The 20,176-nt window shown below is 30.9% G+C and overlaps 1 protein-coding gene across 2 annotated transcripts in view; it reads left to right on the plus strand.

Annotated features, from left to right (window-relative positions):
- LOC102807058 (uncharacterized) overlaps positions 1-20,176 on the plus strand; it is a 97,072-nt gene that overhangs the window by 50,387 nt on the left and 26,509 nt on the right. The window contains exons 11-12 of one of the 2 annotated variants that reach the window (XM_085491432.1): positions 2,176-2,389; positions 8,422-8,552. The exons of the other annotated variant lie outside the window; for it this stretch is intronic. Coding sequence (XP_085347558.1) covers positions 2,176-2,389; positions 8,422-8,552 — 345 coding nt within the window. The remainder of the gene's footprint in view (positions 1-2,175; positions 2,390-8,421; positions 8,553-20,176) is intronic. 2 annotated transcript variants of the gene reach the window in all.

A 20,176-nucleotide genomic window follows, 5' to 3' on the forward strand; every position in this document is an offset into this window, starting at 1 on the left:
CATTATCAAATATAAAATTTTGAACTTGGTAAATCAGCATATGATGAGAGTTATATTTGGAAATCCTACTCTGTATGGTGGCACAATGGAACTCTTCAACACCATAAGTAGGAACTATAGTTTTGGATTTCCTTTTCTGTATGGTGAATTGTGATTTGGAAATAAAACTTTGTATGACTTATACACCCATGGAAATTATACCCTGTATGAAGTAAACACACAAGCTCATCAACAGGGGGGTGCAGATATAAACTGGAATGGCCCAATGTAGTTCTTGGAATTTTGTTTAGATCTTAGAAAGGTGTTCAACACTGTTAATCACTCAATTTTACTTAGAAAATTACATGTATCTGGATACAGGATTCGAGGCCTACCTTTGTACTTGATAGAGAGCTGTTTACAAAATAGGGGACAACATGTACATTGTAAGTGTGAATGGTGTAACATCAGACTCGCTTCCAATAATATGCGGTGTTTAGCAAGGGTCTATACTTGGTCCTACTTTATTTCTTCTTTGTGTTAATGATATAGAATTAGCATATACATACTTTGATGTCTGTCTGTTTGTAGACGACACCAGTTTATTTCATACATTTCAATCTGGGAACAGTATCAACCTACACTATGTTAATGAAAAGGTAAATCAAATAGTTGACTGGTGTGACTGTAATAAACTGACAATAAATACTAACAAAACTGAATATATACTATTCAGAGGTAAAAATACAAAAGTAGCGACTTTTGGGAGTTTGACAATTGGAAACCAAAGCATTAGTGCGGTAGAGTGTACTAAATATGTTGGTGTGCTGCTGGACCACAATTTAAATTGGAAAAACATTATTGATTATGTGATGAGCAAAACAAGTGTCAAAGCAGGTATCATATATACATTGTAAATTAAGAAAAACTGTTCCAAGGTCAACAGGTATTTTGCCGCATATTTCATATATGTTGGAAACCTGGGGAAAATACCTATAAAACTCATTTACATCCAATACTTATTATTCAAAAACAAATTGTACGTTCTATTTCAAGCAACGCCAGTTCCAATTAGCTCTTTTAGTTTCTGATAGTATTCATGGACATTTTCCTAATTCTATATCCCAACTCTTTCAGCATGTACCCAAAACTTATCATACTAGGTTTCAAACCAAAGGAAATTTAATAATAATTCCTAAGTACCGTATTAATGTAGGTCAACGTTCTATTAAAAATACTGGCCCCAAGCTATGGAACTAGCTACCACAGAATATAAAAGACATTACCACAAGGAAATTATTTAAGTTAAAAATGAAAGAAAAAATAATTGAATAATCATTATTTATTATCATTATTTATTATATTATTATTATTTGCTTCATTTATATATACAGTTTCAGGTTATTATAAATCACCCTCCAAGACAGTATAATTCATTTGTTTCTGAGGAATCAGACTAGATTAGCCAACGGCTATTTCTGGTTCTTATTTTACCTATTTGTATTTGATTCTTATAATTTGTTTTGTAAATTACAAGGGTATATTATTAGGTAAAATAAATCAATATTTGATTGATTGATTGACAAAGCAGCTGAGTGAAAAGGGCTGACTGGTTTGTGTTGTGATCAAAAGTTGAAAGCAAATAAATATAAGAACACACTAGAAGAGGATTATTCAACAATACACTAAAGTCAAGATCAGCCAATTGAGACTACTTGAAGATAATTATGAAATTGAGAAGTAATTGATCATCAATGAGTCTATCATCACTTCTAAATTTCGGTGTAATCTTTTTTACCAAAACTATCATTATAAATTATTAATAATAATATATTTTTGGTAATATATCCCATTTTTATTAACTAATTGGTGTGACTATACAGCAATTCAAAATAGTTAGAATGCATTGTAATATGCAAATTAATAAAAGGCCTGTGAACATTTTCTGGGAGCTAGAACATTGATTACCAGGAATGAACCGTATATTCCCTCTTTCCTCATAATTTTTTTTTTTTTAAATTGGATTCATACATTTAACCACCCACCCACCCACCCACCCACCCACCACCACCACTAATTTACAGGTGGCATGGTGTTGATATACAATTTTCAATAAACTCATGCTATTACACATATTGTATATTATGTATTAGTACAACCTAAGAAATTGACCAGACTATATTTTTTGCTATTCAGCGGTCACATCCAAATGAAATGCTAACTGGTCTTAGGTATTTTGAAAGAGCAATCAAAGGAGAAAACAATGAACATGCCAAAACTGCATTCAGCTGGGGAGCTGTCGAGAAAGGAGCCTTAGCTAGATGTCTATTAGCAATATGTCGTGAGGCCAAGGATGTGCTGGCATCTGAATCGAGGCTTCTTAGGCTGAGTGCTCCTACATACATACTTGGTGAGTTTCACAATACCAGTCTAATAGTCATTTTTATTTCTATCCTCCTGTTGGTGGTAGATTTGTCAAGCAATTGTTTCATTGATTGATTTTTTTTCGATTTTCCAATTTACTGGTATTCATAATTTTGTTAATAAGATATGTAAATGCAATATGATGTAGTTGATATGTAAATGTGATATGATGTAGTTGATATGTAAATGTGATATGATGTAGTTGATATGTAAATGTGATATGATGTAGTTGATATGTAAATGTGATATGATATAGTTGATATGTAAATGTGATATGTAGTTGATATGTAAATGCAATATGATGTAGTTGATATGTAAATGTGATATGATGTAGTTGATATGTGAATGCAATATGATGTAGTTGATATGTAAATGCCATATGATGTATTTGATATGTAAATGCCATATGATGTTGTTGATATGTAAATGCCATATGATGTAGTTGATATGTAAATGTGATATGATGTAGTTGATATGTAAATGCAATATGATGTAGTTGATATATAAATGCAATATGATGTATTTGAAATGTAAATGTGGTATGATGTAGTTGATATGTAAATGCCATATGATGTAGTTGATATGTAAATGTGATATGATGTAGTTGATATGTAAATGCAATATGATGTAGTTGATATATAAATGCGATATGATGTATTTGAAATGTAAATGCGGTATGATGTAGTTGATATGTAAATGCCATATGATGTAGTTGATATATAAATGCGATATGATGTGTTTGAAATGTGAATGCAATATGATGTAGTTGATATGTAAATGCCATATGATGTATTTGATATGTAAATGTGATATGATGTAGTTGATATGTAAATGCAATATGATGTAGTTGATATATACATGTAAATGCGATATGATGTATTTGAAATGTAAATGTGATATGATGCATTTGATATGTAAATGCGATATGATGTAGTTGATATGTGAATGCCATATGATGTAGTTGATATGTAAATGTGATATGATGTAGTTGATATGTAAATGCAATATGATGTAGTTGATATATAAATGCGATATGATGTATTTGAAATGTAAATGTGATATGATGTAGTTGATATGTAAATGCAATATGATGTAGTTGATATGTGAATGCAATATGATGTAGTTGATATGTAAATGTGATATGATGTAGTTGATATGTAAATGCAATATGATGTAGTTGATATATAAATGCGATATGATGTATTTGAAATGTAAATGCGGTATGATGTAGTTGATATGTAAATGCCATATGATGTAGTTGATATGTAAATGTGATATGATGTAGTTGATATGTAAATGTGATATGATGTAGTTGATATATAAATGCGATATGATGTATTTGAAATGTAAATGCGGTATGATGTAGTTGATATGTAAATGCCATATGATGTAGTTGATATTTGTATTTGTATTTATTTATTTACACCAGAAAAAGAAAATATACATAACACAATTAATTTTTTCTTTTTACCACTGCAAAGGATGCTGGTGTGGGTCATGGAAATAGCTCATTTGAGCTAGTCGAGTTCTAGACCCGGAATAAGAAATAATACTGTACTGACGTGCGGATTATCATAAATTTATCATATACATATATTTTTATCGTGAAGTGGCGCAACATTATAGTTCAATTACTAAATATCAAAATAAAATAAATAAGTCATTGAAATTGCTGAGTGAATATAAACATTATTTTGTCGCACAATAAACAAATCACTAAATTTAATAAATCATTTTCTACAAAATAAACTAATCACTAAACTGCAAAATCAAGCAAACAATCAGTCTGTCAATGAAACAAATATCAAAAGGTAATCATATATATGTATATGTGATTTTTATGCTCTATCCTGATATGGTGAATAATCATAATTCAATTGAATAAATAAGTCACTTAATTGCAAAATAAATAAATTAATATTTTTCTAATCGCAAAACAATCAATCACATTGTACAAACTACCAGTCAATTAGTCGGCTTGTCAATCAGTTAATCAGTCAGTCTGTAGTGAGTTGTCAACCAATAGTCGTATAATTAATCTGAATATTCAGATATAAGTTCAGCTTTCAGACAATTTTTAAAAAAATATCTACTAATATTGGCATTTTGTAGTTCTGGTCTTAGTGAATTCCAATGCTTAATTGATGCAAACTTTATGTTATGCTGGGTTATAGAAAGTTTTGTTTTTGGTATAGAGAGGCTGCCACTTCTATTTATTTTAGTGGGATAATTATGAGAAGGAGTGTTGATGTAGGTATCAGGACAGCGTGCAAAACGATTTTTATTTAAATCGAAAATATATAGACAAGAGTGGAATTTACATAGTTTGTGAATGTCCAGAATTTCAAGAGAACGGAACAGTGTTGCAGAATGCGAGTTCCATTTTGAAAAAGTGATAAGCCGCACAAGTCTTTTCTGGAGTCGTAGAATCGGTTCAAGAAGGGTAGGATAAGCGTTTCCCCATATTTCAACACAGTACGTTAAATGTGGAAGAATCAGGGTATTATATAATAGAATAAGAATATACTTTGGGACATAATGTCGAATTTGTGAGATTATACCAATTTTAGAGCTAAGTATGTTAGTGACTTTGTTAATATGAGATTTCCAGTTCAAAGACGAATTTATATTGACACCCAAGTAAGATACTGATGTTACGCCCTCTAACGGTACATTATCAATTTCTAGGGATCCATTAATATGAACTTGTTTTTGTGGAGTTTTAATTACCATATAATTTGTTTTGTTGGCATTAATTGTTAGTTTGTTAGCTTTACACCAGTCAACGACTTTTTTAAATTCTGTATTAATAGTATTAAGATTAATTTGGTTAGATTTATGTGAGTTGAATAGGTTAGTGTCATCTGCAAATAAACGAAAATCAAAGGCATTGGTACTGGAGTTAATATCATTAATATAGAGAAGAAATAATAGAGGGCCGAGTATTGAACCCTGGGGAATTCCACATTTAACTTGGTTTGGGGGTGATACGGTACCATTGACATCCACTGTCTGGAGACGATTTTCTAGATAACTGTGAAACCATTTAAGTGGCAGGCCCCGAATCCCATAATGCTCTAATTTTTGTAATAAACTGTGGTGGTCAATTGTATCGAATGCTTTCTTGAAATCTATAAATATACCAAATGTGATGTAACCTGCGTCCATTTTGTCTGTGATGTCAGTAATTAGATCTACAAGTGCAAGTTTGGTATTGTAAATGTAAATGTGATATGATGTAGTTGATATGTAAATGTGATATGATGTAGTTGATATGTAAATGCGATATGATGTAGTTGATATGTAAATGCAATATCATGTAGTTGATATGTAAATGCCATATGATGTAGTTGATATGTAAATGCCATATGATGTATTTGATATGTAAATGTGATATAATGTAGTTGATATGTAAATGTGGTATGATGTAGTTGATATGTAAATGCGATATAATGTAGTTGATATGTAAATGCGATATAATGTAGTTGATATGTAATGTGATATCATGTAGTTTATATGTGAATGCAATATCATGTAGTTGATATGTAAATGTGATATAATGTAGTTGATATGTAAATGCGATATTATGTAGTTGATATGTAAATATGATATCATGTAGTTTATATGTGAATGCAATATGATGTAGTTGATATGTAAATGCGATATGATGTAGTTGATATGTAAATGTGATATCATGTAGTTGATATATAAATGCGATATGATGTATTTGAAATGTAAATGTGGTATGATGTAGTTGATATGTAAATGCCATATGATGTAGTTGATATGTAAATGTGATATGATGTAGTTGATATGTAAATGTGATATGATGTAGTTGATATGTAAATGCGATATCATGTAGTTGATATGTAAATGCCATATGATGTAGTTGATATGTAAATGTGATATCATGTAGTTTATATGTGAATGCAATATGATGTAGTTGATATGTAAATGCGATATGATGTAGTTGATATGTAAATGTGATATCATGTAGTTGATATATAAATGCGATATGATGTATTTGAAATGTAAATGTGGTATGATGTAGTTGATATGTAAATGCCATATGATGTAGTTGATATGTAAATGTGATATGATGTAGTTGATATGTAAATGTGATATGATGTAGTTGATATGTAAATGCGATATCATGTAGTTGATATGTAAATGCCATATGATGTAGTTGATATGTAAATGCGATATGATGTAGTTGATATGTAAATGTGATATAATGTAGTTGATATGTAAATGTGGTATGATGTAGTTGATATGTAAATGCGATATAATGTAGTTGATATGTAAATGCGATATAATGTAGTTGATATGTAAATGCGATATCATGTAGTTGATATGTAAATGTGATATTATGTAGTTGATATGTAAATGTGATATTATGTAGTTGATATGTAAATGCAATATGATGTAGTTGATATGTAAATGCGATATGATGTAGTTGATATGTAAATGCGATATGATGTAGTTGATATGTAAATGCAATATGATGTAGTTGATATGTAAATGTGATATAATGTAGTTGATATGTAAATGCGATATAATGTAGTTGATATGTAAATGCGATATGTTGTTGATATGTAAATTCGATATCATGTAGTTGATATGTAAATGCCATATCATGTAGTTGATATGTAAATGTGATATGATGTAGTTGATATGTAAATGTGATATGATGTAGTTGATATGTAAATGTGATATGATGTAGTTAATATGTAAATGCAATATGATGTAGTTGATATATAAATGTGATATGATGTAATTGAAATGTGATATGATGTAGTTGATATGTAAATGCAATATGATGTAGTTGATATATAAATGCCATATGATGTAGTTGATATGTAAATGCGATATCATGTAGTTGATATGTAAATGCGATATCATGTAGTTGATATGTAAATGCGATATCATGTAGTTGATATGTAAATGTGGTATTATGTAGTTGATATGTAAATGTGATATTATGTAGTTGATATGTGAATGCAATATGATGTAGTTGATATGTAAATGCGATATGATGTAGTTGATATGTAAATGCGATATGATGTAGTTGATATGTAAATGTGATATAATGTAGTTGATATGTAAATGCGATATAATGTAGTTGATATGTAAATGCGATATCATGTAGTTGATATGTAAATGCGATATCATGTAGTTGATATGTAAATGTGATATCATGTAGTTGATATGTGAATGCAATATGATGTAGTTGATATGTAAATGCAATATGATGTAGTTGATATGTAAATGTGATATAATGTAGTTGATATGTAAATGCGATATAATGTAGTTGATATGTAAATGCGATATGTTGTTGATATGTAAATTCGATATCATGTAGTTGATATGTAAATGTGATATGATGTAGTTGATATGTAAATGTGATATGATGTAGTTGATATGTAAATGCAATATGATGTAGTTGATATATACATGTGATATGATGTAATTGAAATGTAAATGTGATATGATGTAGTTGATATGTAAATGCAATATGATATAGTTGATATATAAATGCCATATGATGTAGTTGATATGTAAATGTGATATAATGTAGTTGATATGTAAATGCGATATCATGTAGTTGATATGTAAATGCGATATCATGTAGTTGATATGTAAATGCGATATCATGTAGTTGATATGTAAATGCGATATCATGTAGTTGATATGTAAATGCGATATCATGTAGTTGATATGTAAATGCGATATGATGTAGTTGATATGTAAATGCGATATCATGTAGTTGATATGTAAATGCGATATAATGTAGTTGATATGTAAATGCGATATGATGTAGTTGATATGTAAATGCGATATGATGTAGTTGATATGTAAATGTGATTTGACGTACTTTATATATAAATGCAATATATGTACTTGCTATATGATGTATTTCATAATGTAATATGATGTAGTTGATATGTAAATGCGATATGATATACTTGATATGTAAATGCAATATGTCATACTGTGATGAATTATGTGTCATTATAGGGGATATTCATGGCAACTTTCATGACTTGGTATGTTTTGAAAAAGTTTTATGGAGGATGAGCCCACTATTAACTCCAGCAAATTTTTTGTTTCTTGGTGACTATGTAGACAGAGGAGAGCATGGAATTGAGGTAATTTGAACAACTGTACCACTTTGTTTCTATGGTTTATAAATACCGTATTTATTTGAAAGATCACCCTCAACAATGGTTTATAAGTACCGTATTTATTTGAAAGATCACCCTCAACAATGGTTTATAAGTACCGTATTTATTTGAAAGATCACCCTCAACAATGGTTTATAAGTACCGTATTTATTTGAAAGATCACCCTCAACAATGGTTTATAAGTACCGTATTTATTTGAAAGATCACCCTCAACAATGGTTTATAAGTACCGTATTTATTTGAAAGATCACCCTCAACAATGGTTTATAAGTACCGTATTTATTTGAAAGATCACCCTCAACAATGTTTTATAAGTACCATATTTATTTGAAAGATCACCCTCAACAATGGTTTATAAATACCGTATTTATTTGAAAGATCACCCTCAACAATGGTTTATAAGTACCGTATTTATTTGAAAGATCACCCTCAACAATGGTTTATAAGTACCGTATTTATTTGAAAGATCACCCTCAACAATGGTTTATAAGTACCGTATTTATTTGAAAGATCACCCTCAACAATGGTTTATAAGTACCGTATTTATTTGAAAGATCACCCTCAACAATGGTTTATAAGTACCGTATTTATTTGAAAGATCACCCTCAACAATGTTTTATAAGTACCGTATTTATTTGAAAGATCACCCTCAACAATGGTTTATAAGTATCGTATTTATTTGAAAGATCACCCTCAACAATGTTTTATAAGTACCGTATTTATTTGAAAGATCACCCTCAACAATGTTTTATAAGTACCGTATTTATTTGAAAGATCACCCTCAACAATGTTTTATAAGTACCGTATTTATTTGAAAGATCACCCTCAACAATGGTTTATAAGTACCGTATTTATTTGAAAGATCACCCTCAACAATGGTTTATAAGTACCTTATTTATTTGAAAGATCACCCTCAACAATGGTTTATAAGTACCGTATTTATTTGAAAGATCACCCTCAACAATGGTTTATAAGTACCGTATTTATTTGAAAGATCACCCTCAACAATGGTTTATAAGTACCGTATTTATTTGAAAGATCACCCTCAACAATGTTTTATAAGTACCGTATTTATTTGAAAGATCACCCTCAACAATGGTTTATAAATACCGTATTTATTTGAAAGATCACCCTCAACAATGGTTTATAAGTACCGTATTTATTTGAAAGATCACCCTCAACAATGGTTTATAAGTACCGTATTTATTTGAAAGATCACCCTCAACAATGGTTTATAAGTACCGTATTTATTTGAAAGATCACCCTCAACAATGGTTTATAAGTACCGTATTTATTTGAAAGATCACCCTCAACAATGTTTTATAAGTACCGTATTTATTTGAAAGATCACCCTCAACAATGGTTTATAAATACCGTATTTATTTGAAAGATCACCCTCAACAATGGTTTATAAGTACCGTATTTATTTGAAAGATCACCCTCAACAATGTTTTATAAGTACCGTATTTATTTGAAAGATCACCCTCAACAATGTTTTATAAGTACCGTATTTATTTGAAAGATCACCCTCAACAATGTTTTATAAGTACCGTATTTATTTGAAAGATCACCCTCAACAATGGTTTATAAGTATCGTATTTATTTGAAAGATCACCCTCAACAATGGTTTATAAGTACCGTATTTATTTGAAAGATCACCCTCAACAATGGTTTATAAGTACCGTATTTATTTGAAAGATCACCCTCAACAATGGTTTATAAGTACCGTATTTATTTGAAAGATCACCCTCAACAATGTTTTATAAGTACCGTATTTATTTGAAAGATCACCCTCAACAATGGTTTATAAGTACCGTATTTATTTGAAAGATCACCCTCAACAATGGTTTATAAGTACCGTATTTATTTGAAAGATCACCCTCAACAATGTTTTATAAGTACCGTATTTATTTGAAAGATCACCCTCAACAATGGTTTATAAGTACCGTATTTATTTGAAAGATCACCCTCAACAATGGTTTATAAGTACCGTATTTATTTGAAAGATCACCCTCAACAATGTTTTATAAGTACCGTATTTATTTGAAAGATCACCCTCAACAATGGTTTATAAGTACCGTATTTATTTGAAAGATCACCCTCAACAATGGTTTATAAGTACCGTATTTATTTGAAAGATCACCCTCAACAATGGTTTATAAGTACCGTATTTATTTGAAAGATCACCCTCAACAATGTTTTATAAGTACCGTATTTATTTGAAAGATCACCCTCAACAATGGTTTATAAGTACCGTATTTATTTGAAAGATCACCCTCAACAATGGTTTATAAGTACCGTATTTATTTGAAAGATCACCCTCAACAATGTTTTATAAGTACCGTATTTATTTGAAAGATCACCCTCAACAATGGTTTATAAGTACCGTATTTATTTGAAAGATCACCCTCAACAATGGTTTATAAGTATCGTATTTATTTGAAAGATCACCCTCAACAATGTTTTATAAGTACCGTATTTATTTGAAAGATCACCCTCAACAATGGTTTATAAGTACCGTATTTATTTGAAAGATCACCCTCAACAATTTTTATAAGTACCGTATTTATTTGAAAGATCACCCTCAACAATGGTTTATAAGTACCGTATTTATTTGAAAGATCACCCTCAACAATGGTTTATAAGTACCGTATTTATTTGAAAGATCACCCTCAACAATGGTTTATAAGTACCGTATTTATTTGAAAGATCACCCTCAACAATGGTTTATAAGTATCGTATTTATTTGAAAGATCACCCTCAACAATGTTTTATAAGTACCGTATTTATTTGAAAGATCACCCTCAACAATGTTTTATAAGTATCGTATTTATTTGAAAGATCACCCTCAACAATGTTTTATAAGTACCGTATTTATTTGAAAGATCACCCTCAACAATGGTTTATAAGTACCGTATTTATTTGAAAGATCACCCTCAACAATGTTTTATAAGTACTGTATTTATTTGAAAGATCACCCTCAACAATGTTTTATAAGTACCGTATTTATTTGAAAGATCACCCTCAACAATGGTTTATAAGTATCGTATTTATTTGAAAGATCACCCTCAACAATGGTTTATAAGTATCGTATTTATTTGAAAGATCACCCTCAACAATGTTTTATAAGTACCGTATTTATTTGAAAGATCACCCTCAACAATGTTTTATAAGTACCGTATTTATTTGAAAGATCACCCTCAACAATGGTTTATAAGTACCGTATTTATTTGAAAGATCACCCTCAACAATGGTTTATAAGTACCGTATTTATTTGAAAGATCACCCTCAACAATGGTTTATAAGTACCGTATTTATTTGAAAGATCACCCTCAACAATGTTTTATAAGTACCGTATTTATTTGAAAGATCACCCTCAACAATGGTTTATAAGTACCGTATTTATTTGAAAGATCACCCTCAACAATGTTTTATAAGTACCGTATTTATTTGAAAGATCACCCTCAACAATGTTTTATAAGTACCGTATTTATTTGAAAGATCACCCTCAACAATGTTTTATAAGTACCGTATTTATTTGAAAGATCACCCTCAACAATGGTTTATAAGTACCGTATTTATTTGAAAGATCACCCTCAACAATGGTTTATAAGTACCGTATTTATTTGAAAGATCACCCTCAACAATGGTTTATAAGTACCGTATTTATTTGAAAGATCACCCTCAACAATGGTTTATAAGTACCGTATTTATTTGAAAGATCACCCTCAACAATGTTTTATAAGTACCGTATTTATTTGAAAGATCACCCTCAACAATGGTTTATAAGTACCGTATTTATTTGAAAGATCACCCTCAACAATGGTTTATAAGTATCGTATTTATTTGAAAGATCACCCTCAACAATGTTTTATAAGTACCGTATTTATTTGAAAGATCACCCTCAACAATGTTTTATAAGTACCGTATTTATTTGAAAGATCACCCTCAACAATGGTTTATAAGTACCGTATTTATTTGAAAGATCACCCTCAACAATGGTTTATAAGTACCGTATTTATTTGAAAGATCACCCTCAACAATGGTTTATAAGTACCGTATTTATTTGAAAGATCACCCTCAACAATGGTTTATAAGTACCGTATTTATTTGAAAGATCACCCTCAACAATGTTTTATAAGTACCGTATTTATTTGAAAGATCACCCTCAACAATGGTTTATAAGTACCGTATTTATTTGAAAGATCACCCTCAACAATGTTTTATAAGTACCGTATTTATTTGAAAGATCACCCTCAACAATGGTTTATAAGTACCGTATTTATTTGAAAGATCACCCTCAACAATGGTTTATAAGTACCGTATTTATTTGAAAGATCACCCTCAACAATGTTTTATAAGTACCGTATTTATTTGAAAGATCACCCTCAACAATGGTTTATAAGTACCGTATTTATTTGAAAGATCACCCTCAACAATGTTTTATAAGTACCGTATTTATTTGAAAGATCACCCTCAACAATGTTTTATAAGTACCGTATTTATTTGAAAGATCACCCTCAACAATGTTTTATAAGTACCGTATTTATTTGAAAGATCACCCTCAACAATGGTTTATAAGTACCGTATTTATTTGAAAGATCACCCTCAACAATGGTTTATAAGTACCGTATTTATTTGAAAGATCACCCTCAACAATGGTTTATAAGTACCGTATTTATTTGAAAGATCACCCTCAACAATGGTTTATAAGTACCGTATTTATTTGAAAGATCACCCTCAACAATGGTTTATAAGTACCGTATTTATTTGAAAGATCACCCTCAACAATGGTTTATAAGTACCGTATTTATTTGAAAGATCACCCTCAACAATGTTTTATAAGTACCATATTTATTTGAAAGATCACCCTCAACAATGGTTTATAAGTACCGTATTTATTTGAAAGATCACCCTCAACAATGGTTTATAAGTACCGTATTTATTTGAAAGATCACCCTCAACAATGTTTTATAAGTACCGTATTTATTTGAAAGATCACCCTCAACAATGGTTTATAAGTACCGTATTTATTTGAAAGATCACCCTCAACAATGTTTTATAAGTACCGTATTTATTTGAAAGATCACCCTCAACAATGTTTTATAAGTACCGTATTTATTTGAAAGATCACCCTCAACAATGTTTTATAAGTACCGTATTTATTTGAAAGATCACCCTCAACAATGTTTTATAAGTACCGTATTTATTTGAAAGATCACCCTCAACAATGTTTTATAAGTACCATATTTATTTGAAAGATCACCCTCAACATTGTTTTATAAGTACCGTATTTATTTGAAAGATCACCCTCAACAATGGTTTATAAGTACCGTATTTATTTGAAAGATCACCCTCAACAATGTTTTATAAGTACCGTATTTATTTGAAAGATCACCCTCAACAATGTTTTATAAGTACCGTATTTATTTGAAAGATCACCCTCAACAATGGTTTATAAGTACCGTATTTATTTGAAAGATCACCCTCAACAATGGTTTATAAGTACCGTATTTATTTGAAAGATCACCCTCAACAATGTTTTATAAGTACCGTATTTATTTGAAAGATCACCCTCAACAATGGTTTATAAGTACCGTATTTATTTGAAAGATCACCCTCAACAATGGTTTATAAGTACCGTATTTATTTGAAAGATCACCCTCAACAATGTTTTATAAGTACTGTATTTATTTGAAAGATCACCCTCAACAATGGTTTATAAGTACCGTATTTATTTGAAAGATCACCCTCAACAATGTTTTATAAGTACCGTATTTATTTGAAAGATCACCCTCAACAATGGTTTATAAGTACCGTATTTATTTGAAAGATCACCCTCAACAATGTTTTATAAGTACCGTATTTATTTGAAAGATCACCCTCAACAATGTTTTATAAGTACCGTATTTATTTGAAAGATCACCCTCAACAATGTTTTATAAGTACCGTATTTATTTGAAAGATCACCCTCAACAATGGTTTATAAGTACCGTATTTATTTGAAAGATCACCCTCAACAATGGTTTATAAGTACCGGGGTACCGTATTTATTTGAAAGATCACCCTCAACAATGGTTTATAAGTACCGTATTTATTTGAAAGATCACCCTCAACAATGGTTTATAAGTACCGTATTTATTTGAAAGATCACCCTCAACAATGTTTTATAAGTACCGTATTTATTTGAAAGATCACCCTCAACAATGGTTTATAAGTACCGTATTTATTTGAAAGATCACCCTCAACAATGGTTTATAAGTATCGTATTTATTTGAAAGATCACCCTCAACAATGGTTTATAAGTATCGTATTTATTTGAAAGATCACCCTCAACAATGTTTTATAAGTACCGTATTTATTTGAAAGATCACCCTCAACAATGTTTTATAAGTACCGTATTTATTTGAAAGATCACCCTCAACAATGGTTTATAAGTACCGTATTTATTTGAAAGATCACCCTCAACAATGGTTTATAAGTACCGTATTTATTTGAAAGATCACCCTCAACAATGGTTTATAAGTATCGTATTTATTTGAAAGATCACCCTCAACAATGTTTTATAAGTACCGTATTTATTTGAAAGATCACCCTCAACAATGTTTTATAAGTACCGTATTTATTTGAAAGATCACCCTCAACAATGGTTTATAAGTACCGTATTTATTTGAAAGATCACCCTCAACAATGTTTTATAAGTACCGTATTTATTTGAAAGATCACCCTCAACAATGGTTTATAAGTACCGTATTTATTTGAAAGATCACCCTCAACAATGTTTTGGATATTGGGTCATATTTAGGAGATCACCAGAAAGAAAACATTACCATCTCCGATGTTCTGGCACTTTTTTTTCGCAATATTGTTTTGTACAATTGAAAGAAAGCAAAGATCTGGCTTTTGTTACTCTATACATGAAATTTGAGATTTATGAATGAATCCTGACAATAAAAACAACTTGTATGTGCTTCAAAATGCCCTAAATAGATGACAAATGTCCCCTTTGCATGGCATCATTTTGCCTCTAAATAAAAGAATGTTAATTGTATGATGGCATCGTCTTTTACCTTGTACTTGGGCCGTCATCTGTTTCTGTGTCTGTCGTTTGTGAAGAAATATGTTGCAATGGTGCAATACGGCATGTTTATGGGTAAATCAGAGCACCCCCATGTACGCCATATTGATGTCTGAATTGATTGACCTCTACCTGCTACACGATTTGGTTTATGAAAGTCTGAAGATTTGAACGATTTTCAGTTTAATAGTAGATTAACTATTTTTTGCTAAATGTTTGTAAAGTTTTGTGATCAATGCAAATGTTGGTTTTGTATTTGAATAGCTCAATTCTTTATCAAATCGGCTATTCAGAGCTAGCACACACATAGTAATACGTTATTCCTGGATTTTTCATAATTTCGCACCTAGACTTGCAATTTATGAAATAATAATTTTTCGACACATGATTGTAGTCGTAATGTTTTTTAGCTTCGCTGTCGACTTTGTCGAGCAGAGCTTATCATATGAGTGATTGCCCGTCGGCGTCCGGCGTTCGTGTCAATGTTTTACTTTTTCGACTTCTTCTTGAAAACTACAAGCCTGAATGCTTTGATACTTGGTGTATATGTACCTTAGGTAGACCTCTCTCAGATTTGTTCATTTCATGATCATATCTTCAATTCTCTAATTTTGGTGAATATTTTTGTCATTTTTGTTAAAAGTGATATTTTCGACTTCTTGTTAAAAACCGCAAGTCTGATTGCTTTTATATTACATATATAGGTATTACATGTGGACCTCTCTCAGATTTGTTCATTTTATGATATCTTTAATTCTCTAATTTCGGTGAATATTTTTGTAATTTTTGATAAAGAGTGATATTTTCGACTTCTTGTTAAAAACCGCAAGTCCAATTGCTTTGATATTACATATATAAGTACTACATGTGGACCTCTCTCAGATTTTTAGGGGCCCAAGCCCAAAGGGCGAGGCCCCTATTCTTATTGTTCGGTTTTTTCTTCTTCTTTCTTCCGTAACTTTTTTCGTCAAGCCGTTTGAGAAAACCACTGAACCAAATAGTCTGAAATTGCTCTATACTGATAGTCTCTAATATGAACTGGTGCAACATGCTTTCAGAATTTTGATTGGCCAATTAGTTTGGCAGCCATATTGGATTGAAATAAAACCAGAAGTGGCTTTCTGAGGGTCTAGGCGTCTAGATTTTTTTATGGTATATAGTACTACTCATGTGTAATAAATATCAGCAATAAAAACTTTAGCGTTCACGTGACTTTTCCCGCCATTTTGTTTTCCTAAAAAACGGCAAAAAAACACTTAAAAATCTTCTTCTTCAGAACCACAAAGCAGAATGCTCTCATATATAGTATTTGGCTTCTATATATGAAGCCCATTTATGTTTCAAAAAATTATTACGATTGGTTACATGGTTTGGCCACCATTTTGGATTTCTTCTAAACAGGAAGTAGTTTTTTTACTCATGCCACACTTGAGGGATTATTTTCAATATTGCTGCATGGCATCTCTATATCAATCTCTTTCAGAAACCTAAAAAAGATTTCAGATCAGTCACATGGTTTGGCCGCCGTCTTGGATTTTAAGCAAAATTGACCAAAAGTTTGGGCATTTGTTTCTCAGAGGCGATTCAACCAATCTACTAGATGTTTTTTATATTTACCATGCCTAGCCTTAGCTCCATATGAGAAAAATAATATTATTTTGATCAGTCACATGGTTTGGCCGCCATCTTGGATTTTATGAAAACAAATCTTGTGCATTTACATGTGTTGTATTGGTTCGATTTGGCTAAAATTGTATATGTGCATTCTACTCTTGAGATGCATTCTTTCAACCAAATGGCACGTGGCTGGGTTTTGTCGCTAGGCGCCTAAGGGGTGGGGGCTTCTAACCTAATTAATATGCATAACTGATATATCTCAAGCACTGTTGGAGTTAGGAAGATGAAACCTGTGTTATTATGACAACATTTAAGGTAGCGAGACTATTATTTGTGTTGAAAATTACGATTTTCACATTTATTTATTAATTGATGAGATGCACTATAAACTTTCATATGATAAAGTCAACATAACATAGAATGTCATGTAAGTTGGTTAAAATGTACATTTTCTGAAGGGAAGCAAGGCAGCCTCAGTAGTGTTTTCTAAAATCAAAAACACAGGTTTAATCTGTGTGCCTATAAGTTTCAAAGATAAACTCAAGACAAAGCAATGTTTAGTTGTGTTATCAGTAGCTATCTGACACACAATGAGTGTTTCCAAACATTCGAGTGGTTTGTCTCCGCCCCTGTTTGTTTCACAGATTAGTCATTTGCATATGAATGTGTCAGACACAAGGTCACACAGCCACTGAAAAAAATCATTGATTTTGGTGTTTTCATATGCCGAATTTATCCAATTATAGCTATCCCATTCCTTTATTTTTTTGGTTTATAATAGCCTTACACATTTGAATACCCCTACACATGGTAAAACAGACCTTGATGGGAAAACAAATTGATTGTGCAGATAAACAAGCTTGAAAATCTTTGCTGTTACTTCATGGACGTTTTCTAAGAGTTTATGTTTTTCAAAATACAAGGTCTTTAACAAAAAATAACGTATACTTATTGTCGTCGGATTAACACCAAATTTTCACAGCTTTAAGGTGACAACGAGAGGAACTTGAATGTGTCCAGACAAACTATTTCATCGATTATTTACCAACGAGTTGTGGTTTGAGTTGGGGGCAATGTGACTAAAACAGTAATTGAAATTCAGCACACTATTTATTAAAACGCGTTGCTTGAATAAAACTGACCAGACACATTCAATTTACCAGACTATTGAACAACTAGGAAAAGTGAAAAAAATACTTCTTATCGCCAGCATAAATGCGTAATTATTATTTTTACAGAAAAAGTAATGTTTCACCTTTGATTGAGTAACGCGTCATAGAATGCAGATACGGGCATGCAAAATACACTTGTGAAAAGCTTGAAGTCTGGCGATTCTAAAAATATATACTTTCCCGGGTCTATTTGTAGTCATTTAGTCACAATTAGAAGATGAAAACAAGTATGCAAATAATAGTCCTGCTACCTTAACAATTGATTTCATTAAAATAACAGATTACCATATATGATCATGTGAACTCATTAATATGCATAACCATTATATCTCAAACACTGTTGTAGTTAGGAAGATGATTCCTGTGTTATCATGACAACAGTGAACCTGAGATTTGATTAAAATAACAGATGACCATATATGGTCATGTGAATTCATTAATATGCATAACTATTATATCTTAAACACTGTTGCAGTTACGAAGATGAATCCTGTGTTATTATGACAACAGTGAACAAGAGATTTGATTAAAATAACAGATGACCATATATGGTCATGTGAATTCATTAATATGCATAACTATTATATCTTAAACTCTGTTGCAGTTAGGAAGATGAATCCTGTGTTATTATGACAACAATGAACAAGAGATTTGATTAAAATAACAGATGACCATATATGGTCATGTGAACTCATTAATATGCATAACCATTATATCTTAAACACTGTTGCAGTTAGGAAGATGAATCCTGTGTTATTATGACAACAGTGAACAAGAGATTTGATTAAAATAACAGATGACCATATATGGTCATGTGAACTCATTAATATGCAAAGCAGTCATATCTAAAAACACTGTCGCAGAGCAGGACATGTAACTAGTATCATTATGAAGACATTGAATGAAAGATGTAACTGACATTAGAAATGGCTATATATGATTATGTAATCTCATTATTGTGCATAAGAACATGGCTCATTATATATCCTGAAAACCATATTTCGATAACCAAACCAGGTAAATACATGGTACCAACTTCATTTTGACCTCATGTTACTGATAATTCAAGCTACCTGATTTTCTAACATGTGACCACATTAATTATGAAACAGAATCTTGTCAGCTTGGGCCCCGGTGACGCCGCTTGCGGCTTTAATTCATTTTGTAATGATATGTTCAATTCTCTAATTTGGGTGAATATTTTTATTTTAATTTTTTTTCTTTATTTTTTTTTTAAAATGTTTTTGTGCCAGGCGACAGTTCCGGACATTGAATGTCACTGTTGTCTCTCCTGACTTTTTTAGCTTCGCTGTCGACTTTGTCGAGCGGAGCTTATCATGTGAGTGATTGTCCGTCGTCGTCTGTGTCAATGTTTTACTTTTTTGACTTCTTCTTGAAAACCACAAGCCTGAATGCTTTGATACTTGGTGTATATGTACCTTTGGTAGACCTCTCTTAGGTTTGTTCGTTTAATGTTGATATCTTCAATTCTCTAATTTTGGTGAATATTTTTGTCATTTTTAGTAAAAAGTGATATTTTCGACTTCTTGTTAAAAACCGCAAGTCCAATTGCTTTGATATTACATATATAGGTACTACATGTGGACCTCTCTCAAATTTGTTCATTTTGTAATGATATCTTCAATTCTCTAATTTGGGTGAATATTTTTGTTATTTTTGATAAAAACTGATATTTTCAACTTCTTGTTAAAAACCGCAAG

Source organism: Saccoglossus kowalevskii, chromosome 16 (assembly GCF_978046115.1).
Source record: "Saccoglossus kowalevskii chromosome 16, keSacKowa6.1, whole genome shotgun sequence".
Taxonomy (NCBI): domain Eukaryota; kingdom Metazoa; phylum Hemichordata; class Enteropneusta; family Harrimaniidae; genus Saccoglossus; species Saccoglossus kowalevskii.